The following is a 24,208-nucleotide window of genomic DNA, read 5'->3' as shown; positions in this document are numbered from 1 at the left end:
CTGCCCTCTCTACTCCAGGTCTACTTGCATAATGACCCTTCCAAGATACAACAAAATCTGTTTCAACATTTTGTTCAACGTTGAGATTCTTGCAAACCAAATACAAAAATCTAAATATTTTCTCTTTTCTAATACGACTGACTCTTCTTTTGCAGCTCCTTGGGTGGTTAAGTGAAAAATTGCCCAATGTGAAATCTCTTCCAAATGAATTGAAAGTGTGTGTACCACTTTTGTTGAATTGCTTGGAAGATAGAAACGGTGATGTGCGTAAGAAAGCTCAGGAATCCATTGTGCCATTTATGATACATGTTGGCTATGAGTGCATGTTCAGAGCTGCTACTAAGGCAAAGGTATATAGTTACTATATTCTTATCAGCTGTTATGTAAATGTATATTTATGATTAATGGCCCAGTGGTTAGGGCAACGGACTTGCGGTCGGAGGATCGCAGTTTCGATTCCCAGACCAGGTGTTGTGTGTGTGTTTATTGAGCGAAAACACCTAAAAGCTCCACGAGACTCCGGCAGAGGGTGGTGGTGACCCCTGTTGTGCTCTTTCGCCACAACTTTCTCTCACTCTCTCTTCCTGTTTCTTGAGTAACGCTGCGATGGACTGGCGTCCCGTCCAGCTGGGGGGAACACAGAAACCAGGAAACCGGGCCCATGAGCCTGGCTAGGCTTGAACAGGGCGACGTTTATCATTATATTGAGTGCATGCACCAACTCACATATGCACACTAACAGTATTGTACATATTCTTTCAATTGCATTTTCTCTCTAATATGCACCTATACACAATCAGACATACAACTATGATCTTTTACTTTAGCATGCACACGCGTACACACACACACACACACACAATCTCTCTCTTTCTCTCTCTCTCTCTCTCGCTCTCTCTCAATAAAGTCTTAGTTGAATACGTTGCATGTCTAAATTTGACGAAGTCACTTTTTTTTTATCTCTTTTTAATAATCTTTCACCTTATCTATTTTTTTCAGCTTGCATCCAAAGATCAACTGATACAGATTCTTGAAAAGGCTCGTGCAAACTTGCCTGAAAAACCAGTTAAAGCTGTGAAATCTGCCCCAAATGTTCCAAAAGCAGCTCCTGTAGCATCAGTGAAAGTTGAAGCTTTTGACTATGATGAAGAACCCGATGGGCCACCAGTAGCAGCCCGGCCTCAGACTACCCCAGAAGGAAAGTCTAAAGCTGGAAAATCAACTGGTGTAGGTCGTGGCAAGGTTAATAATCTGATTTTATTTATCTTACAAACATTTAATTATTTACTAAAGTTTGGTTTTTTTTTAATGCATCAAGAGCCCCCAAAATAAATGTTATCTAGTTAATCAACACGTTATTTTATAGTCAGTTCTGAGGGATGGTGGCTAAGAATGAAGAAATTATATATCATCTACAGAAAGGAAACTGTGTGATCAAAGGTTATTTTCATGTTTCCATTCATATTACTTTATACCACATTTCAAGATATATTACTGCTTGAGTCCAGTAGATATATTGTCAATTTTTTTAAACACTATTCAAGAACAAACATTATTTAAAAATCTAGTTCAGCTTCTCAAAAAGGCTTAATGTTTAAAAAATGCTTGATATGATCAAATGAATAGAAAACACTTGTGATTGATCATCATCATCATTTAACGTCCGTTTTCCATGCTAGCATGGGTTGGACGGTTCAACTGGGGTCTGGAAAGCCAGAAGGCTGCGCCAGGCCCAGTCTGATCTGGCAGTGTTTCTACAGCTGGATGCCCTTCCTAACGCCAACCACTCTGTGAGTATAGTGGGTGCTTTTTACATGCCACCTGCACAGGTGCCAGACGAGGCTGGCAAACGGCCACGATCAGATGGTGCTTTTTACGTGCCACCGGCACGGGGGCCAGACGAGGCTAAAAAGAAAAAAATGGAAAAGTTATTTTGTTTTTTAGGTATGGAAATCAGCTATGTGTATATTTATATCTGATTTAAATTATCATATAAGAGTCCATTATAAAAAAAAATCCAGTGAAGTAGATTATTTGCTTTAAGAAATACACTCATATAAATACCTAAATTAATGAGTTCAAACAATTCAAAATCTCTTGATACATAAACTGAATCAAAGTTGCTGTCAGTATAATTTGAAAGAATGTTAATTTTATTAGTAATCTTGTTATATCAGTTTAAGGAACTGCAATTATCACAGGCAGAAATGTGACATTGGTCATCTAGGCTTAATGAGCAAAGCTAAATTGACACTATATATTATTATTTTGGTGGTGAGGTGTCAGTGAATGTATGCTTTAATCTTATTGGCAGGTTGGGAAACCTGTTGCTATCAGAGATGATAATATTAATGTCTACATCCCTTTATGGCTGTTATCTTAAACTTTCCTTTAACTTTTTTTTTTTCTACTATCAAGTGTCCTTTTATAGAATGAGAAAAGTTAGATATTTTTAGTTTCTCTGAAGCCCTTATATCTTAAGTATGTCCTGATATTTTCCCTCGCATTAACAGAACAATGTATATTTATTATGTTGTGGATAATGATGTAATAATGGAGAAACTTCATAAATACTTGAAATATAAGAATGCAATTTCATCATTTAGTTGTTGTAAGATTCTTGAAAAACTGTTTACTTTCTCTTGTTTTGGACTGATAAAAATAAGTTTCTAAGTCTCCAATATTTGTTATTTGATACTAGGCAGTGGCTTCTGCTAAAAGTAGCAAGAAGAAAGAAGAGGAGGATTTATCACCACCTTTGATGATCGGGGTCTCCAAAGATCAAAGAACGAAAGATGAAAGGCTCTTAAAAGTAAGTTGCATTTGTATACAACTAGAAGTACCAGTTCAACTATTGAATTCAGTTATAGATATATTTTTTATATTTGTATACTTTAAAATTTTATATACATTCCGATGGATGTGTAATGTCAGTGTGCATACTTGACAGAGTGCAAGTACCTTGAGAAAAAAGTTGGACCTAAGAAGCATCAGATGTGGTGTGCAAGAGAGACGACTGCACTGGTATGGTCATGTGGCGAGAATGGATGTGTGAAAAAGTGCCACACCCTAGCGATCGAGGGAACCTGTGGAAGAGGAAGACCTGGGATGCAGTGGTGAAGCACAACCTTCAAACATTAGGCCTCACCGAAGCAATGACTAGTTACCGAGACTTTTGGAAATATGCTGTGCTTGAGAAGACCCGGCAAGCCAAATGAGATCATAACCTGTGGCCTATGCCAGGGGTGTAACCAATCCACTTATGCGTACCTTTCCTTCATTGGACACTAAACTCTCCTTGCGAAGACCTGTTGAGGCAAGTGAAATCAAAATCAAATTTGATGACTGGCATCCTTGTCTATGCACACCTTTCAGTGCAATGTTTGCCAGGTCTGCAAATCTAACAGAGGCCTCAAAAGACTTTCTAAAATCCGCAAAGACCAGAACTTAACTGCAGCTCTTGGTGGTCCAAATTGGATATGCAATCTATGTTGGTGTCTTTTCAAAACAGTCTGGTTTAAAAAGCCACATCAGATGCCATGATGGTTCTAAGGTGAAAGTACAGGAGGTGGTCAAACTCTGCATAAGGAGTGGACAACCACCATACACACACAGACGGCTTTGTGGTTCAGAAGTTCTCTTTGGAACCACATGATTAGATGTTTGGTCCTATTATGTGAATGTTATGGTTAGTGTTCTATAGCCATGAGTTAATTAATAGTATGAATGAAATTGGTAGACAGAAACCAAAGAAGTGTGTGTGTGTAATGGTATATGTATATATAATGATAATCTGCCTGTAGTCTTAATGATAATATGCCTGTAAAGAAAGAATACAAGCAGTGTGTCCTTTGTTTGCGGTCATCTTGCTTATCTGAGCTTTTTGATATGTTGCTCATACTTTGTAAATAAAATTTCTTTCAAATGGTGTTGTTTGTTTCCATTTCATTATCACCTTGCTTGGAAATAGGTGAGGGTTGGCTGTAGAAAATCTGCCTTAGTGAATTCCATCTGACCCATGGAAAAGTGGATATTAAAACAATGATGTTATATATATAATTTATTCATCTTGTATATCAACTTTGACATGATATAAATGATTGGTCTTATGATGGTATTAGTTGTAACTTATTATTACTTATAATAGCATGTCAGTTGAATGGATAGCTCCTTAAACTGTATCCTACCAAACCATTTTTGTTGATATGATGGAGATTTTCCACATGAACATTTCATCAATTTGTATTTATCTTCAATGTATAAAGAAAACAACAAACATTCTTATATATAAATAGTTTTTTCTTGAACAAAAGGCAGTACAAACAATAAACTATTATGAAAATAATTTTTAAAGAAAAACACCCTAAGCATGTAGTATTTCCTAAACTGTTTGATGTGTCATTGATTGCAATGTCCATTAATGTATTTATTAAATTGTTTTTATAGGTTCTAAAGTGGAATTTTACTGAGCCTCGGCCTGAGTTTGTCGAACAGCTGCGGAACCAGATGGAGAAAAATTTTAGCAAACCATTAATGGATCAGTTATTTCATTCAGATTTCAAATCTCATATTAAAGCTATCGAAACTTTGACAAAGGTATATTTTAATTTTTTTTTTGTGTAACCTGCACAATTCTCTGGGGTTGGAATAACTGTGAAAAACACCTGAAGTTAAATATTCATTTTGAATTTTGATGTTCTTAACATTGCATCACTAATCAACATTTGGTATTGTCTTTGATGTCGGCATTAATCCTGTCATATTCTAAACTAAAGAGAACATATTTCTGAGAATATATTTTCTTAATTCATGTATACATGGCTGCTGTCATCATCATCATCATCGTTTAACGTCCGTTTTCCGCGCTAGCACGGGTTGGACGGTTTCGACCGGGGTCTGGGGAGCTCGGGACTGCCCCAGGCTCCAGTCTAGTCTGGCAGTGTTTCTACAGCTGGATGCCCTTCCTAATGCCAACCACTCCGCGAGTGTAGTGGGTGTTTTTTACGTGCCACCTGCACAGGTGCCAGAGGGGTCTGGCATCGGCCACGTTCGGATGGTGCTTTTTATGTGGGGGGGGGGCAGAAATATATAGGGGAGCACCAGTGGGGAGGGGTGGTTCAGAGAAATGATGACAGGTTCTAGGCAAGTAGAACGTAGGATATCAAGAGAGGGGTAATGCATGGTGAAATAGCGTGTTGAAGAGAGGGGTTCGAAGAGTAGACACCTATAATGGCGGTGGGAGAAGCGACATCCGGTATAGATGGAACAAAAATATAGAGATATCCGGTATTGGTGGTGGGGGTGGGCAAGGGCGGGTGCACCGGGAATATGCGAAGGTTGAACTTTAGAGAAACGGGCGGGAATGGCGATGTTTTTAGGGTGGCATGTAGAAAGAAAAGGAAAGCAAAGCAGATTGGTGGTTATAAGTTCAAAACATTTAAACGGTAGACAAATGTATGTATGTATGAAAAAGAAGGGATAAATCTTAGCTTGCTTATGGACATCGCTGTAAGTCAGGGGAAGAAATGATAGTGAATGGTGGAGATCGAATTAAAGGGAATATGCGAAGGTTGAACTTTAGAGAACGGGCGGGAATGGCGATGTTTTTAGGGTGGCATGTAGAAAAAAAAGGAAAGCAAAGCGATGGTGGTTATAAGTTCAAAACATTTAAACGGTAGACAAATGTATGTATGTATGTATGTATGAAAAAGAAGGGATAAATCTTAGCTTGCTTATGGACATCGCTGTAAGTCAGGGGAAGAAATGATAGTGAATGGTGGAGATCGAATTAAAGGGAATATGCGAAGGTTGAACTTTAGAGAAACGGGCAGGAATGGCGATGTTTTTAGGGTGGCATGTAGAAAGAAAAGGAAAGCAAAGCAGATTGGTGGTTATAAGTTCAAAACATTTAAACGGTAGACAAATGTATGTATGTATGTATGAAAAAGAAGGGATAAATCTTAGCTTGCTTATGGACATCGCTCTAAATACTATTTATTCTGGTGTGTTAGAAATGTAACATGTTGATGGAATACTCTTTAGATATTTAATTATATTTCTTATAAAGCATAAGCTCATTTTTAAAATGGTTAATGCTTTGTTGATACAAACCTGTTTTTCATAATGAAATGCAATCTTTGTTCATTCAAATTGAAATAATGAGTCCTTGGGTATCTAGACAAGATATTAATGCTAATTTGGTTCAGTATGCCCCATGTTGATCTTTGGTATGCTGAAGTATAGATGACTGTTCCCTGCCATTACATTCCTGCCACTGATCATTTAGTTTCTCTATTAAACTCCTAGAAGTTTCCCCAATGTATGTTGTATTCTGGTTCTTATAATCCCCCTCCATGCACTTTATGCTGTAGACCACATTCTTGGTCTTACAGTTAATACTGGAGTTAAAGGTGCATACAACACGGTTCCTATCAGTACATGTGTGTTGAAGGGGTAGGTTTTACATAACTGATCAGATGGACTCCTTGGTTTCTACAAAATTGAAGAAAACAAAATCATTAGTTTAATAATTAATTTCAGGCAAGAATGGCAGGAGTAACAATTTGGGAATTTAAATGAAAATTGATTGAAAATTATATGCAGTAGTGCATGAGTATTATCTTTGGCATGTACTGTGCTAAATCTTTAGGTTTTATTTAGTTTTTATTAGACTTCAGCAAATCATAATCTTACTGGTGTTTGCCAAGTTCCTTAGATGACTAAGAGACAAAGATTTTGAATGAATATGCAGCTAATATTTGCAATGACCTCGTACATTTAAACTCACTTGAAAGCATCATTTGTGCTAGTAAATGGTAAATTAATTTCATTCTCATTTTAAAACTTAGTTGTTATCAATTTATTGACCTTCATTTAAGAAGGTTTCTAAATTATACAGAATTCCTCTGATGACTTGATATTATTTTGGTAAATTTCATCTTGCTTTTCATTTAAGATATTTTGTATTTTATTTACAGTGCCTTGACACACAAAAACTGGAGTCCATTTCCAATCTTGACTTAATTTTAAAATGGTTAACTTTGCGGTTCTTTGATACAAATCCAAGCATGCTGAATAAAGCCTTAGAGTATATTCAGAATGTCTTCGACCTTCTTGCAGAAGAAGATTACCATTTGAATGATATTGAGGCTGTCTCGTTTATTCCTTATTTGATACAAAAAGTAAGACATTGTGGAGTTTTTTTTCTTTTCATTATTTAATTTTAGTTGCTGAAGAAAAGAGTATTTACTTCAATATAAAAAATTAAAATTATAACTTCATTTTATTTTGTTTGACAATAATAACCCTTTTGATATCAACTGCCCCTGATTCTTTGATACAAAATTCCTTGTTTTAAAGAGATCTGAATTAAAACTTTTCACAAAAATTTATGTTTCAAGTATCGGCTTTAATAATGGTTTCAGATTTAGGCACAAGGCCAGCTAGTAGGTGGGAGGGTATAAATCAATTATACCGACCCTTATGTTCAACTGGTACTTATTTTATTGACCCTGAAGGGATGAAAGGTAGAATTGACCTCAATGGAATTTGAACTCAGAACGTAAAAATGGATGAAATGCCACTAAGCATTTTGCTTGGTTTACTCTTTTACTTGTTTCAGTCATTTGACTGCAGCCATGCTGGAGCATCGCCTTTAATCGAGCAACTTGACCCCGGGACTTATTCTTTTGTAAGCCCAGTACTTATTCTATCGGTCTCTTTTGCCGAACCGCTAAGTAACGGGGGCATAAACACACCAGCATTGGTTGTCAAGCAATGCTAGGGGGACAAACACAGACACACAAACACAAACACGCACATATATATATATACATATATACGACGGGCTTCTTTCAGTTTCCGTCTACCTATTCCACTCACAAGGCTTTGGTCGGCCTGAGGCTATAGTAGAAGACACTTGCCCAAGGTGCCACGCAGTGGGGCTGAACCCAGAACCATGTGGTTGATAAACAAGCTACTTACCACTCAGCCACTCCTGCTAATAATTCTACCAGCTTACTGCCTTAAATATCGGCTTAATAATGGGAGCTATTATTTTCAAAATTTTAATGAAGGCAGTGTATTTCAACAGAAATATGGTAACAAAAGGGTTAATACCTTAAAAAAAAGATAATCCTTGAAATAATAAAAATGTTTTCTTTCTTAAGTTTACATTACTTTGTGTATTTTCATTAAATAGGTTGGTGATCCTAAAGATAATGTTCGTCAAAATGTTCGAGGAATTTTGAAGTCTGTGTGTAAAGTGTATCCTGGTAGTAAACTTTTCCCGTACATAATTGATGGTCTCCGGTCTAAAAATTCCAAACAACGAGCAGGTAAGAAAAGTGAAGTTTTGTAATTTTATCTATGACTGAAATGATTTTTAAATGTTTTAGTGTTCTAGTCAGGCAATTTTTACTTATTTTCTTTCTTAATTTGTCAAGAAAGACTATGAGTACTGAAAGCTTTGTTAATGCTAAGTTCAAGAGTAAGTGATGTAGGAAAGTAGATCTCTAATTGCTCTACCTCTACAGAAATTGTAGTGGTGGACACTAAAATGGAGAGAGATACAAAATGATAAAGAAACTTATTTCATCATACATGAGATGTGAAAGCGAGGGAATAGGCTTGTGTTAGAAGGTTTTTGCCTCTCTTTGGCCATAGGATATGCTAGTGTGTATTTCAAAAGACTGAATAGTTTGATCAAGACAGGAATTAGTATGAGAGTGCACTGTTTGAGACTAATAGAATCTGGACTGGTCACGTTGACCTGAAGTGGCAACAGAAGTTTCTATAGTATTGAAGTTGTCATCAAAGAAAGGGTTTTGTCATGTGTGCACAATGGGTATTAGAAGATGGCCAGAAAATGTGACTTTGCAAAGTCACTAAATTTAGGATTGGCAAGTAGGAGAATTCTAAAAGTTAAATATCTGAGCGATTAGGGCTGCAATTTGGGTGGTGAGAATTTGCGGAACTGCAAGCAAACTTCTTTGGAATATGGAAAGACATATCTTGAAAGATAGTATTAGTTACCTGCTTAGGTTTGGTATAGCCTGAAAGTATCAGGCTAAAGTGTCTAACCAAAATTCAAACGGACTGAGGTTGCACAGTAGAATGTTGCTGGTAATCAAGACAGTGATGATACAATGTAGTGAATATAAAGATTGTAATTGCAGTCATTTTTTGGCTTACTCTTTTACTCTTTTACTTGTTTCAGTCATTTGACTGTGGCCATGCTGGAGCACCGCTTTTAGTCGAGCAAATCGACCCCGGGACTTATTCCTTGTAAGCCCAGTACTTATTCTATCGGTCTCTTTTGCCGAACCGCTAAGTGACGGGGACATAAACACACCAGCATCAGTTTTCAAGCAATGCTAGGGGGACAAACACAGACACACTAACACACACAAACACACACACACACACACACACACGCACGCACGCACGCACGCACGCACACACACACACACACACACACACACACACACATATATACGACAGGCTTCTTTCAGTTTCCGTCTACCAAATCCACTCACAAGGCATTGGTCGGCCCAGGGCTATAGCAGAAGACACTTGCCCAAGATGCCACGCAGTGGGACTGAACCCAGAACCATGTGGTTGGTTAGCAAGCTACTTACCACACAGCCACTCCTGCGCATTGTTGACAATGATTTATTCTGATTTAGTATTTTGCAGAAACTAGGATAATCCGCTATTTTCTTATTACCACTTCTGCATATGTAGGCATAACAGAAGTTTCTTCACTTTAGAAAACTGACCTGTTGCTAGCTTTTGAAGTTTTTGGGGTATTTACATTATAACAATTTGGTGTATACTTTATTTCTAACAATGGATAACTATATAAAAGAATTTTGCTGTCTTTTATTTGTTACAAATAACAGACTGAAATTAATATTTTAACATTGTTTTAAAGCAATACATTTACCTAAACATTCAATAATTAGTTTGACAAAAATAGTGTGTTGGTAATTATTTAACCCTTTCGTTACTATATTTCTGACCAAATTACTTATGTGTTTCAATTAATTTCTAACGTAATCATAAATTTAGTCTGGTTTCATTAAACAACTATAACTTTTTTATTTATCGATATATTAATCTGATTTTTGGAAGATAATTTAATGAAATATTCTCAATCAATTCTATACTATAATTTTTGTCACAAAGTGACTAATTGCAGGTAGATACAGGTAAATTCCACAAAATATAAAATTATTAAAATTTTGTTCAAACATCGCTATAGAAAATGGGTTATTAGCTAATATTCAATTGGGTATACAACAAAATTTTATGATAGAATTTGTTATTCTGGGTAACTTTCTGATACCCATAATAATATTTATGGCAAAATAGGCCTTAATTTCATTTAAGGTTGTGGGAAATAACAAACTATCCTTTCTTTCGCTTTGTTTACGTTTAGCGTAGCGGTTCGTTTCTGCCGTAATGATTTCAAATAGGCTCATTTGAAAAAGTAAATAGAAATAGTCTAAGGCTTTACCCTTCTGGGAAAGTCTGTGGCTTGGTCCAGTTTCTTCAGAAAAATCACCGAAAGAAACAGTTTTTAAATTTTCACTCCATTCAGGTGCCAATTCGTTTTCTTTATCGCTGTCGGAGATCTCAGATTCACTGTTTTCACTTTCGGAAAATGAAACATCAGATTCATTATCAAATACCACATGCTTTTTTTTTTCAGTCATAGAGTTAGATTTATGAAGGTCTTCAGTAGAAAATCCTTTGAATTCTGACTCGCTGCTTGATATAATGAAATTCGTATCCATTTTTTGTCAGAATTACAAATTTTGAAAACACAATAGGAACAAATTTCGGAAAAAATCTCCCAAAATTCACGGAATTAAAATTACACTTCGATTATTGTACAAAACTGTAGTTGAACTGTTTACGAAGTATAATACGTGTTTTCACGAATGGACTGAAGAGATTTGCTCTGATATTCTTATTTAAATATGAATAGGTAAATTCGGGCGGCTTGGTCTCATAAACCAAAATTTTTTTCGGGCGGCTTTGGGCGGTTTGGTAACGAAAGGGTTAAGACATTTAACTTTGAATACTTTAAAAGGTAATAGAAATATTAAAATAACTAAGTCTCTTTAAAAGACCGAAGCTAGGTAAATAAAACCATCGAACAGAGATTGTCGGAAGCGACACCTACTGGCTGGCTACGCTGCATTGAAAAGGGGCAATACCCCGAAACGCGTCTGTAGCTGCCGGTCAAGTAGTGTGGAGCGACTGACCTCCCTTGTTCGAAGGTTATATGGATACAGTTTGTGTATCAAATAGCTAACTTAAGGCGATGGCCTCATGGAGCTAACAAGCGGACAGCTTTTTTCTTATTTTTATAAGAATGCCATATTAGTATGGCGATAACTATTTTTTTCCGGGAACGCTGCCGCTGTTCTCTTTTAAAGAGACTTAGTTATTTTAATATTTCTATTATTGAAAACAAGTGGATGTATTCCACCGAAGCTAGGTAAATAAAACCATCGAACAGAGATTGTCGGAAGCGACACCTACTGGCTGGCTACGCTGCATTGAAAAGGGGCAATACCCCGAAACGCGTCTGTAGCTGCCGGTCAAGTAGTGTGGAGCGACTGACCTCCCTTGTTCGAAGGTTATATGGATACAGTTTGTGTATCAAATAGCTAACTTAAGGCGATGGCCTCATGGAGCTAACAAGCAGACAGCTTTTTTCTTATTTTTATAAGAATGCCATATTAGTATGGCGATAACTATTTTTTTCCGGGAACGCTGCCGCTGTTCTCTTTTAAAGAGACTTAGTTATTTTAATATTTCTATTATTGAAAACAAGTGGATGTATTCCACCGAAGCTAGGTAAATAAAACCATCGAACAGAGATTGTCGGAAGCGACACCTACTGGCTGGCTACGCTGCATTGAAAAGGGGCAATACCCCGAAACGCGTCTGTAGCTGCCGGTCAAGTAGTGTGGAGCGACTGACCTCCCTTGTTCGAAGGTTATATGGATACAGTTTGGTGTATCAAATAGCTAACTTAAGGCGATGGCCTCATGGAGCTAACAAGCAGACAGCTTTTTTCTTATTTTTATAAGAATGCCATATTAGTATGGCGATAACTATTTTTTTCCGGGAACGCTGCCGCTGTTCTCTTTTAAAGAGACTTAGTTATTTTAATATTTCTATTATTGAAAACAAGTGGATGTATTCCACCGAAGCTAGGTAAATAAAACCATCGAACAGAGATTGTCGGAAGCGACACCTACTGGCTGGCTACGCTGCATTGAAAAGGGGCAATACCCCGAAACGCGTCTGTAGCTGCCGGTCAAGTAGTGTGGAGCGACTGACCTCCCTTGTTCGAAGGTTATATGGATACAGTTTGTGTATCAAATAGCTAACTTAAGGCGATGGCCTCATGGAGCTAACAAGCGGACAGCTTTTTTCTTATTTTTATAAGAATGCCATATTAGTATGGCGATAACTATTTTTTTCCGGGAACGCTGCCGCTGTTCTCTTTTAAAGAGACTTAGTTATTTTAATATTTCTATTATTGAAAACAAGTGGATGTATTCCACCGAAGCTAGGTAAATAAAACCATCGAACAGAGATTGTCGGAAGCGACACCTACTGGCTGGCTACGCTGCATTGAAAAGGGGCAATACCCCGAAACGCGTCTGTAGCTGCCGGTCAAGTAGTGTGGAGCGACTGACCTCCCTTGTTCGAAGGTTATATGGATACAGTTTGTGTATCAAATAGCTAACTTAAGGCGATGGCCTCATGGAGCTAACAAGCAGACAGCTTTTTTCTTATTTTTATAAGAATGCCATATTAGTATGGCGATAACTATTTTTTTCCGGGAACGCTGCCGCTGTTCTCTTTTAAGAGACTTAGTTATTTTAATATTTCTATTATTGAAAACAAGTGGATGTATTCCACCGAAGCTAGGTAATAAAACCATCGAACAGAGATTGTCGGAAGCGACACCTACTGGCTGGCTACGCTGCATTGAAAAGGGGCAATACCCGAAACGCGTCTGTAGCTGCCGGTCAAGTAGTGTGGAGCGACTGACCTCCCTTGTTCGAAGGTTATATGGATACAGTTTGTGTATCAAATAGCTAACTTAAGGCGATGGCCTCATGGAGCTAACAAGCAGACAGCTTTTTTCTTATTTTTATAAGAATGCCATATTAGTATGGCGATAACTATTTTTTTAACTTTAAAAGGTATTTTGAATATAAAAGACAATTGCTTTTAATTTGAACCCTGTTTGCCATGATTTCTTATTGCAGAGTGCCTGGAAGAATGTAGTTACTTGATGGAAGTTTATAGCATGTCCGTATGCCAGCCAAACCCTGCTCATGCTTTGAAGTTGATTGCTCAACAAATTAGTGATAGAGATAATGGAGTGAGAAATGCTGCCTTAAATACACTGGTTACTGCATATATGATGCTCAATGATAAACTGTTTAACCTTACTGGACCGGTATGTATATTAGCTTTGAAAATTCTCTTACATTTTGCTTAGATATCAAATGTTAATTTTATTTCCTTCTTGTTTGGGTACACAACTGATACATCTTTGCTATAAGGCAATCAGCTGGCAGAATGGTTAGCATCTCAGACAAAATGCTTAGTGGCATTTTTCCCAGCTCTTTACATTCTGATTTCAGATCTTTCAATCCTTTGAATGTTGTGATCTTGGTCGCTTTTTCTCTATGGAAACTGGGCAACAACCTTATGTATCTTAGGGTTCAAGGAAATATGTCTGTCTGTCTCTCTCTATCTGCCTGGCTGCTTGCTTGTCTGTCTGTCTGTCTTTGCTAATATATAAAATAACGTTTCAAAGAGTTGAGTTGTTTGCACCATCCGAGCGTGATCGTTGCCTGGGCCACTGACTGGCTCCCATGCCTGTGGCACATAAAAAGCACCATTCGAGCGTGATCATTACCAGCGTCGCCTTACTGGCATGTGAAAAACAACATTCGAGCTAGGTCGTTGGCAGTGCCACTGGACTGGCTCCTGTGCAGGTGGCACGTAAAAAACACCATTTGAGAGTGGCCATTGCCAGTACCGCCTGATAGGCCCTCTAAGTTTTGAATTCTTTAAAAATGTTAATTTAGGCTCCAAGCTAAGTGGGCTTACCATATTCTTACATTAGTTCTTTATACAATGATGATTGCCAATGTTAGTGCCTTGTAAAAACAGCCAGTACACTCTGTAAAGTGGTTGGCATTAGGAAGGGCATCCAGACGTAGAAACCATGCCAAAACGGACAATGGAACCTGGTGTGGATCCCAGCCTTATCAGCTCCTCACAAACTACCCAACCCATGCCAGCATGGAAAACGGACGTTAAATGATGGTGATGATTGAATCCTTGCAATTGCAAACAATTTGGCTGTTTGGTCATATCAGTAACAACAAAATTAGCTGGATCACATAGGTACTTTCTAAAACAAACTTTGAAAACTGATTAAAGTAGAGATGTCGGGATATGTACTTAGGAGAGAGATATTTGCTGATGTTACTGGAGAAAATTAAGAAAAACTGTGGAAATATTACAGAGAGGATTTTGGAGCAGAATTTATGGCAGCTATTCATTGAAGCTTCACATACAATTGCAAAAAACATCATCATTTCACTGTCGACTTTTCCATGCTCGCATAGGTTGGTTGGATGGGGTTTGTTGAAGTGGATTTTCTATGGCCTGGTGCCCTTCCTGTCATCAGCCCTCAGCGGTTTCCATGTAAAGTAATATTTCTCCATAACCAGATATGTTTTCATAAAAGATTGGAAATGAATGACGTTGCTTACATAACAGTGCCACTTGTTTATATCAACCACACGATGTCTTGGAAATTATTTATTGTTATAACTGTTAGGTCTTACAAGTTATTTTCTGAATTAATTTCAATCAAATTTTATTTAGACATGGTTTGGTATTGATTTTTGTTTTTAATTTCTTTAGCTGTGTGACAAAGACCAAAGTTTGCTTGATGAACGAATTAAAAGACAAATGAAAAATCGTCAGGTAAATGGACCAAAAATTGTAAAAGAGGAAAGACCCCAAAAAGCGGCACAGACTTCACAAAAAATTATACAGTTAGTATTAAATTAGTTTTCTTTCTTGGTATTTTCTCCAAACAACTTAAATGTGTTCAGTCAAGGAGTTAAAGAGAAATTTTATTGTAAGGCTTTTGGATTTTGATTTACAGTCTATCAGTGAGGTAGAATATTTTTAAGAAAATTTTGCCCAGAATGATATTTATGCCCATTCTCTTCATCATCATCATCATTTAACGTCCATTTTCCATGCTAGCATGGGTTGGACAGTTCGACCGGGGATCTGGGAAGCCAGAAGGCTGCCCAGGCTCCGGTCTTATCTGGCAATGTTTCTACAGCTGGATGCCCTTCCTAACGCCAACCACTCCGTGAGTGTAGTGGGTGCTTTTTACGTGCCACCTGCACTGGAGCCAGGCGAGGCTGGCATCTGCCACGGTCGGATTGGTGCATTTTACATGCCACCTGCACGGAAGCCAGTCGAGGCGGCACTGGCTTCGGCCACGATTCAGATGGTGCTTTTTACGTGCCACCGACACGGAAGCCAGTCGAGGCGGCGCTGGCATCGGCCACGATTCGGATAGTGCTCTTTACGTATCTCCAGTCCAGGGGTCCTGGCATCTGCCGGGTGCCAGTCATAGGATTGGTTCAATTTCGATTCCGATAATAGATTCTTGATAATAGAAAAAGAATGAATGTGTTACAGTAAAGAATACGAGTGGGATAAGGAATGCTTACTCAGTAGGGCCAATAGAGAACCAGCTGTAATGGTGAGACTGAAAATAAGCCCAGAATTAAGAGAAACAGTAGGGGGAAACCTTATGACTTGAGATTAGTTTATGAGAAACTAAAAGCTTAGATAAATAAATAGCATAGGAAATTATAATTTTTTTATGATAAGGTGTTTCAGTAACTGAATTGCTCATCCCTTGGCTAGCATTTGTAAGGAATGACTCAGAGTAGTAGAGGGCAGATTATAGAGAACAGATGTGTCAGGTAATGAAATTTAGAAGAGTTATAGTATTCTTACTTTCTGGAAGCTTTTGAATGAATTGACTGATAATTAACCCTTTAGCATTTAAACCGGCCATATCCGGCCAAAAGTATTCTGCCTGTTTTATGTTCAAACAGGCCAGATCTGGTCTCTCACACCAACCCTACAATATCGTTTGAAAAATGAACAGCTACCTCATCAAAATCTCATAGCTACAAGATAATGCATGATTAGTTCAAAACAATGTGGATAAAGAAGCATTCATTTTGGCAGAATAATGTGAACACTAAAGGGTTAGAATAGTTATAGTATTCTTACTTTCTGGAAGCTTTTGAATGAATTGACTGATAATTAAAGCACAGGGGGAAAGTACTGAAATACAGATTTATTCCCCTCCACATAAAAGAAAGAAAATGGATATTAAATTCATGATGTTTCAGAAATTCTAGAAGTTTTAAAACTTGTTTTCTGAACTCAGACATTAGGGTCTTTATTGTTTGACATAAGAGCATATTTCTTTATATGTATTTGAAAATGTAAAAAATATTAAGAAATATATTTCGTTGCAATGCAATTCACATTAAATATTTGTTTTACAGGCCAGTGGGTGGTTCAATACGACCAAACACAGCTGGTGGGATTCCTAAACACCATACCGAAAGTGTCTCACGTGCAGCCTATACTCTTGACATTGAGGAAGATGTTAACCAACTCGTGGAAATGCCTAAATTAATTCAGTTAGACCTTGATGAGATTTACCAACCAGTAACTTTGCCCAAGACAAGGTAAGTTGTAAGCATTTGGCAACGTGTATCTTTTACTTGTTTCAGTCATGGAATTGTTGCTATGCTGGGCTTTTTCTGTGAAAAGTTTAGTCATACAAATTGACCCCAAACTTTTTTTAACTCTGGTGTATATTCTATTGGTCTCTTTTGGCAAACTGTTAAGTTATAGATACATGAATTAATATCAGTTGGGGTGGGGGAAAACACCAACACAAAGCCAGTTTCTGTTTACCAAATTCACTCTTAAGTCATTGGTCGTCCCAGGGCAACTGTAAAAGACACTCACTTTTGGTGCCGTGCAATAGGATTAAACCTGAAACCATGTGGTTGCAAAGTGAGCTTCTTAACCTCACACCCTTGCCTGCACCTATATATATGAATAAAACGCCCGTCCAATGGACGGTGCTGAGTTGTCAAACATTTAAACCAAATTTTCTCAAAACAACTTGTCTGACCGTCTCATAGGCCTCCCCTTTGAGAAACACTGATTTAACTTAAATTTGAGACACCAGCAAAAGAAGAAATAAAGGTAGACTTTTTTTCTATTCCAAAGAAAAACGATTTTATTCACTTTATCGATCGCATTCTCACCTGGAATCGATTTTTGTAATTTTTTCAAGATGAATACACTGCCTGATACCGTCGGTATGTACATATCAAATTTGAGTGCAATCGGATAGAGGATGCCTGAGATCCTAGAAGACAAACACACAGGCAGACAGACACACACACACACACACACACACACACAGTTCTTACTATCAATTTCACCCTTTACTCTTATAACCCTCACACAAATTACAAACTGTTATCACAGTTTTCAGTCAGCCATCATTTTTTCCCCCTCATTGCCAACCAGACTACACTCCTTGTTCAGAGTGAGTTTTAGATAATTGAAAACTGCTTAATTGATCTTAATCAAGATCTTCTCTTGCAACCATGACTTCCTGCTTTCGTTCATTTGTCAGTATCAGAATGTTTTACCTATATCATCATTTTCCTCTTTATCAGGAAATTTCCTACGGTGAAAGGATTACTTGGAAATTCGGGAGATATGTCTGCTCATGTGAATTTTGTCATTTCTCAGATTACCAACAAAGATATTGATCTCAGTATTCAAGCTTTGTGTCAGGTAAGTGATATATTGTAATGTTTCTCTATAGCTCCAGTCAATCAGTCCTATCCTTTTTTCTAAAACTTGTGTAGTCCTGTAGCTTCTCTATAGTGAGAAACCCATTCTACTCTGGCCCTTTTTCTCATGCTTTTACCCATCTTTTACCTCTCATCTCCTAGCATAAAGTTGCCCCCTTGGGATTTGTTGTCTTGCAAATTGACTGGCAGCCTCACTAGTGCTGGTAGCATGAAAAATGCATCCAGTACATGCTGTAAAATAATTGGCATTTGGAAGGGTATCCAGCTGTAGAAACCATGCCAAAGCAGGCAGAGGTGCATGATTTAGTATTTGGACCCATCAGATCCTGTCAAACTGTCCAACCCATGCCAGCATGGAACATGGATGTTAAACGATGATAATGATGATGATGCCTGTATGAAGTTAGTTTATAACATCAATTACAAGGGAAAGGAACTGAATGAAGAAATTGTACTACATTGGACATTTATTGATGAAGTAGTTGCGATTCTATATAGGTAGAATTGAAACTAGTTTAATTCATTTCATGAAATATCAGAAGGTCATGTTTGAATTACATTTTTCTAGTTTAGTACTAAGAAAGGACAGTGTTTAACCTTTTAGCATTCATATTACTTTGTCAAATGTAAAGCTTATTTATTCACATTGTTTTGAGTTAATCATGCATTATCTCATAGCTGCAAGATTTTGATGATGTAATTGTTTATTTTTAAAATGAAATTGCAGGGTAGGTGTGAGAGATCAGATCTGGTCACTTTCAGCATAAAACATTTAGAATATTTTGGCTGGATAATAGTTAATGGTCATTTTCCATGTTGGTATGGGTTGGAATTATGAATCCTATTTAATAGTTGGACCTTTCTAAGAAACATAGAACGAAATCTGTTAAATAGTTTGTCCTCCAATGATTTTTGCAGTAAAAAATGAATGTGGAAAATTTTATTTATCATTTCTTTGTTACAACTTGCTCCTTCATTTTCATATGTCCTTAAAATGTTGTTTTCTTAAAATAATAATAATAAAATTGTATACAGTGTTCAGGTACACCACAACTCTTGTTCTCTTATATTTCCTAAAAATATAGTTACTTCAAATTTCAGTTGAGTTATTTGATTATTGATTCTAATAGAAATTATGCCTAGTAATTTACCTTGTTTTATGTTAGTTAATATCTTGAATTTAACAGCTTGATGAAGTTTTACGGGATCCTGAAAAATCAACAATATTTGCAAGCTGTATCGACCAGTTGTTATTAGCAATCTCTATGCAAATCAAAATGTCTTGTTCAGCTCACATGAGCAGTGAGGATGTTTCAAAGGATGATCTCACCAGGCTGTACAGATCTCTGTTGGCAACTATGATGACAGTAAGTAAAATTCAAACTCATCTGTTGTGATGTCTGTTTTCTATTTAAAAATGTCACTTAACCCTTTTGTTAAAAATCTTCCACCAAACCTTAGTCACAATTTACTTTCCTAACACTAGCTTAATGGTAACTAAGTTATTTTACTAAATTCTTTGTTATATTTGAAATAATTGAAAGAAACACAGAGCATCTCAAAATAAATACAGTAACAAAAGGGTTAAACTTACAAACTGATAAGGCAGATCCCTGATTTAAAACATTAACCACCACATGTACTACCAGTGGTTCATTACAGACTTCACACAACTGTACAATTTCATAAGTTGAGAAAATATTTTATTCTGTATCTTTGACATAGTTTTGAGGATATTTAAATAACATGAGTGTTAAATATTAAAGTTTAATTATGAAATAGTGTAAAAATGCCAAAAAATAACATTTCGTTTTAATTAAACAGTTTGCAGTATGACTGGAAATGCAGTTAGATTTTATTGAAAAGTTGACTTACATATTTTTATAAATGACTGAATTTTGATTTTTAAGTAGCTTATAACTTTAAGCTTGTCTATTTAATAAAACTTTGGTAATTCTATTACTTTTTTAAGGTATTTTCTAATAAATCACTTGGAACACAAGCTAGTCGTGATGTTCTAAAGGATTTGACAAACAGTGTGATCACATTGTTACTAGACAGCCGCCTAATGGACCTTGGAGAAGGGCCACAAGTTGTTCGAGCAGTCAACACTACTGTTATTAGAATAATGGAGAATTCAAACTTTACAAATATGCTCAGGTAAATATTCTCTCTTTCTTTCTCTCTCTTTCTCAAAAAAAAAAAGAGAGAGGTTGAAAACATTGTTATTTTAATGGTCTAAATTTATCATTGTTAAACTCCAATCTCTTTCTGCACTGGCTCACTAATACATAACTATAAACTTAACTTCAAAATTGCATTTCATCTTAGAAAATTGTAAAATTAATTGGTAATTTGTTTGTTTTTCAGTGCTTCCATTCGCCTGCTCCATGATAGCGTTTCCAGTGAAACTTGCACACCAAAGTTCATTGAAATGATTATGAAAGTATGTGAAAACATTTCATCAGATCCATTGCGTCTACTGTAGACCAGTTATTAAGAATAAATAATTCTTCAAAATCTTCTGCAGACTTTAGTTCTATCATGTTCTTTCTCTTCATATTATCTGTTCATTATTCATTCTCATCATATTTGTTCAAACAATTACTTCTCCTTGATGGTTTCACGGTTTTATCAACTAAAAGAATATTGAATATACCAAACTTTATGTTAAACTAAAATTTAGAAGAGATAATTTTATTCTTTAATTATTTGTAGATTCTTTTATCTGAATTTTCTTTGTTTAAATTAAATTTAAAAACTTAATTTTTTTTTATGTAATTTAAAGATAATATTTGGTTAGATTTCTCCAAACTGAAATTTAAGAAAAGTAGAAATGATGGTTTCACTAATTTGATAACTCCTTTATATCATTTGGATGTGAAATAATTGAAACAAGACTTTTGAACATCATTATCATTTTAAATTCGCTTCCTGTGCTGGCATGGGTTGGACAGGCCATCATGGTCCAGGTTAGTTCTTGTATGGAGACATTACTCTCAGAGATTGATTTGTACATGTTATTTTGGTTTGCTTTCTGCCCTTCTTTACACAAACTACTTTACAGAGTGTATCAGGTGCATTTTCTCATGGTGCAAGCACTAGAAGGGTTGTCATGCCTTTTTGTTGTTGGCACTCCGTTGGTTACGATGATGAGGGTTCCAGTTGATCCAATCAACAGAACAGCCTGCTCGTTCTGAGTACTCCACAGACACGTGTACCCTTAATGTTGTTCTTGGGGAGATTCAGCATGACACAGAGTGTGACAAGGCTGGCCCTTTGAAATAGAGGTACAAGAGAAACAAGAAGAAAGAGTGAGAGAAAGTTGTGGTGAAAGAGTACAGCAGGGTTTGCCACCAACCCCTGCCGGAACCACGTGGAGCTTTAGGTGTTTTCGCTCAATAAACACTCACAACACCCGGTTTGGGAATCGAAACCATGATCCTATGACCGTGACTCTGCTGTCCTAACCACTGGGCCATTGTACCTCCACTGTCGTGTCTATGGCAAGACTAAAGGGTTTTTTTCAACCTTACACATTCTCAATAATATTTCTTTTCTGTATTGCTGTTTGTAACTATTTCTTACAGAAATTACAAATGCAATTTTTATCTCTTTATGTTACTCTTGAGATACTTATTTACAAGACTTTAGTCGGCCCATGGCTATAGTTGGAGACTATATGCTATGCAGTGGGGCTGAACCCAAAACCACATGGTTGGGAACCAAGCTTTTCATGCAAAATTTCTTTGTACAAAAATATAAAAGTAAAAAGGAAAATGAAAGACCTCTATACTAATAGTGTTTGTATACTATATAAAAATGATGTTTATATACTAACAATGTTTGTATACTGTATCTTAATGGTGTTTGTTTCTGTTATCACAGTGCATGTGGCGGATGGTTCGTATGCTCCCTGACTCAATGAATGACCTAAACACAGACAAAATCCTTCATGATATACACCTCTTCTTCAAAGCTTTCCCTGCCAACTCCTGGAAAGATCGGAGTTCTGATTTACCTTATCGTACAGTAAAGACAATCTTGCACACGCTTACCAAATTGAAAGGGAACAAGGTATTTAGATATTCATTTGGAACATTTATTTTTCTTTTGTTATGAAATATATTAAAATGTTTTTCATTTTTATATAGAACTAGCAGTATCGCCCGGCGTTGCTCGGGTTTGTAAGGGAAATAACTATATAAGCATTTTTAGAGAGTTATAGCAAAAAAATGCATTAGAAATGGAATAAAAAATGATGGTAATTTTTTTTTTAAATTGTTGACTCATCGTAGACATTTTTAGAGAGTTACTTCCCTTATATAATAGCGAAAAAATGCATTAAAATGGAAAAAATGATGGTAAATTTCTTTTTAAGTCGTAGACTCATGTAGACGCTTTCTTAGCCATTTCTGTTTTGGTGTCTTCAAGCCATGAAGTCGTTCTAAAAGAACGCTGGTCTCCTTGACAACGCATTACGACGTTGATTTCCTTACACTCCCTTCCCCACGGCTTCACGAGGGAGGGAAGAAGGGGGAGAAGCAACACAGGTGCAGGTGTGAGCGTGGACGCCAACTCCGCCGCCATCGACACACAAAAAAATATGCATTAAAATGGAATAAAAAATGATGTTAAATTATTTTTTAAATCGTAGACTCATCATAGACACGCGCTAATACCCAGACGGGCTCGATATGAATCACGACTATAAGATACCCGAATTTGGTTAAACTGCACCGCAAAATGTGGGAGTAGTTAGGAATCTAAATCGTAGGAGACAGACACTCACACAACTACAGTTTTATATATATAGATTATTTAAACATGTCATAACTTGTAGCTGATATTTAGATCTAACTGAACATTATACATAATATATATATTGAATATTTCCTTTGTAGATTCTCAGTCATCTAACATTAGTGGATGATGAAAACTCTGAACTAGAAGGTTATTTATCTAAAATACTGAAAAGTGGTGTTGGTCAAAGTCATGATGGTCATAGAGAAGAGGTAATTATATTCTGTATTTACTAATGTAACTATCTTATATATTTTTCATTAAATTGAATTTATAGGAATTTTGTTGACTGATTCAGTTTTCAATTTCCTCTACATGTGTTATTTTAAATGTTTGTTTTTAGGAATTTAAATAGATCAAATGCTATATTTATTTATAATACTAACATTCTGTCGGTTACAATGATAAGGGTTCCAGGTGACCTGATCAACAGAACAACCTACTTGTGAAATTAACCCTTTTGTTACCAACCCAGCTGAAACCGGCTCAAGCTCTGGGTACAAATGTCTTGCTTTCATAAGTTTTGAATTAAAATCTTCTACTAAACCTTAGTCACAATTTATTTTCCTAACACTAGTTGAAGGATAACTAAGTTATTTTACTAAATTCTTTGTTATCATCATCATCATCATCATCATCGTTTAGCATCTGCTTTCCATGCTAGCATGGGTTGGATGGTTCAACTGGGGTCTGGGAAGCCAGAAGGCTGCACCAGGCCCAGTCTGATTTGGCAGTGTTTCTGCGGCTGGATGCCCTTCCTAACGCCAACCACTCCGTGAGTGTAGTGGGTGCTTTTTACGTGTCACCGGTACAGATGCCAGACGAGGCTGACAAACGGCCACGATCGGATGGTGCTTTTTATGTGCCACCGGCATTTAAAGTAATTGAAAGAAACACAGAGCTTCTCAAAATAAATACAGTAACGAAAGGGTTAACATGCAAATGGCTAAGCACTCCATAGACATGCATATTCCTAATGTAGTTCTCAGGGGAGATTTAGCATGATACGGAATGTGACAAGGCTGGCCCTTTGAAATACAGATACTACTCATTTTTACCAGCTGAGTGGACTGAAGCAACAGGAAATAAAATGTCTTGTTCAAGAGCACAATGTGTCACTGGGAAGAATAATCTAACCACAAACCACCTGTATAATGTGCATCACTACAGGTGCTATTTGCATGACACCAGTATCTGCCATGACTGATTATCGTCTTTTTTCCTTCTTGAAAATAAATCTGATTTTGATTCCAGTGGCATATTGAAATAAACTTATTCTCACTCACATTGTTCAATTTGTACAGTGAAGCACACATAGTTGTGTTGTCACAGAATAAACTCTTTATTGTTTAAGCACATTTCAAAGTTTCTTTTTGGTTGGTTGTTTTGAAGGTAAAATATTT

At 36.7% G+C, this 24,208-nt stretch overlaps 1 protein-coding gene across 3 annotated transcripts in view; it reads left to right on the top strand.

Annotated features, from left to right (window-relative positions):
• The window catches only part of LOC115211619 (cytoskeleton-associated protein 5), a 111,776-nt gene that overhangs the window by 78,161 nt on the left and 9,407 nt on the right, over nucleotides 1-24,208 (top strand). For all 3 annotated transcript variants that reach the window (XM_029780233.2, XM_036503239.1, XM_029780232.2), the window contains exons 27-41: nucleotides 156-350; nucleotides 1,000-1,242; nucleotides 2,702-2,812; nucleotides 4,447-4,596; nucleotides 6,978-7,181; nucleotides 8,201-8,336; nucleotides 13,302-13,495; nucleotides 14,980-15,113; nucleotides 16,665-16,850; nucleotides 17,862-17,982; nucleotides 19,190-19,369; nucleotides 19,975-20,162; nucleotides 20,373-20,448; nucleotides 21,891-22,079; nucleotides 22,907-23,017. In XM_029780233.2, coding sequence (XP_029636093.1) covers nucleotides 156-350; nucleotides 1,000-1,242; nucleotides 2,702-2,812; nucleotides 4,447-4,596; nucleotides 6,978-7,181; nucleotides 8,201-8,336; nucleotides 13,302-13,495; nucleotides 14,980-15,113; nucleotides 16,665-16,850; nucleotides 17,862-17,982; nucleotides 19,190-19,369; nucleotides 19,975-20,162; nucleotides 20,373-20,448; nucleotides 21,891-22,079; nucleotides 22,907-23,017 — 2,418 coding nt within the window. The remainder of the gene's footprint in view (nucleotides 1-155; nucleotides 351-999; nucleotides 1,243-2,701; nucleotides 2,813-4,446; nucleotides 4,597-6,977; nucleotides 7,182-8,200; nucleotides 8,337-13,301; nucleotides 13,496-14,979; nucleotides 15,114-16,664; nucleotides 16,851-17,861; nucleotides 17,983-19,189; nucleotides 19,370-19,974; nucleotides 20,163-20,372; nucleotides 20,449-21,890; nucleotides 22,080-22,906; nucleotides 23,018-24,208) is intronic.

The sequence above is a fragment of the Octopus sinensis genome, linkage group LG5 (assembly GCF_006345805.1).
Source record: "Octopus sinensis linkage group LG5, ASM634580v1, whole genome shotgun sequence".
Taxonomy (NCBI): Eukaryota; Metazoa; Mollusca; class Cephalopoda; order Octopoda; family Octopodidae; genus Octopus; species Octopus sinensis.
Note: the sequence above shows the minus strand (reverse complement) of the source record. Positions and strands in the feature narration are given on the sequence as shown.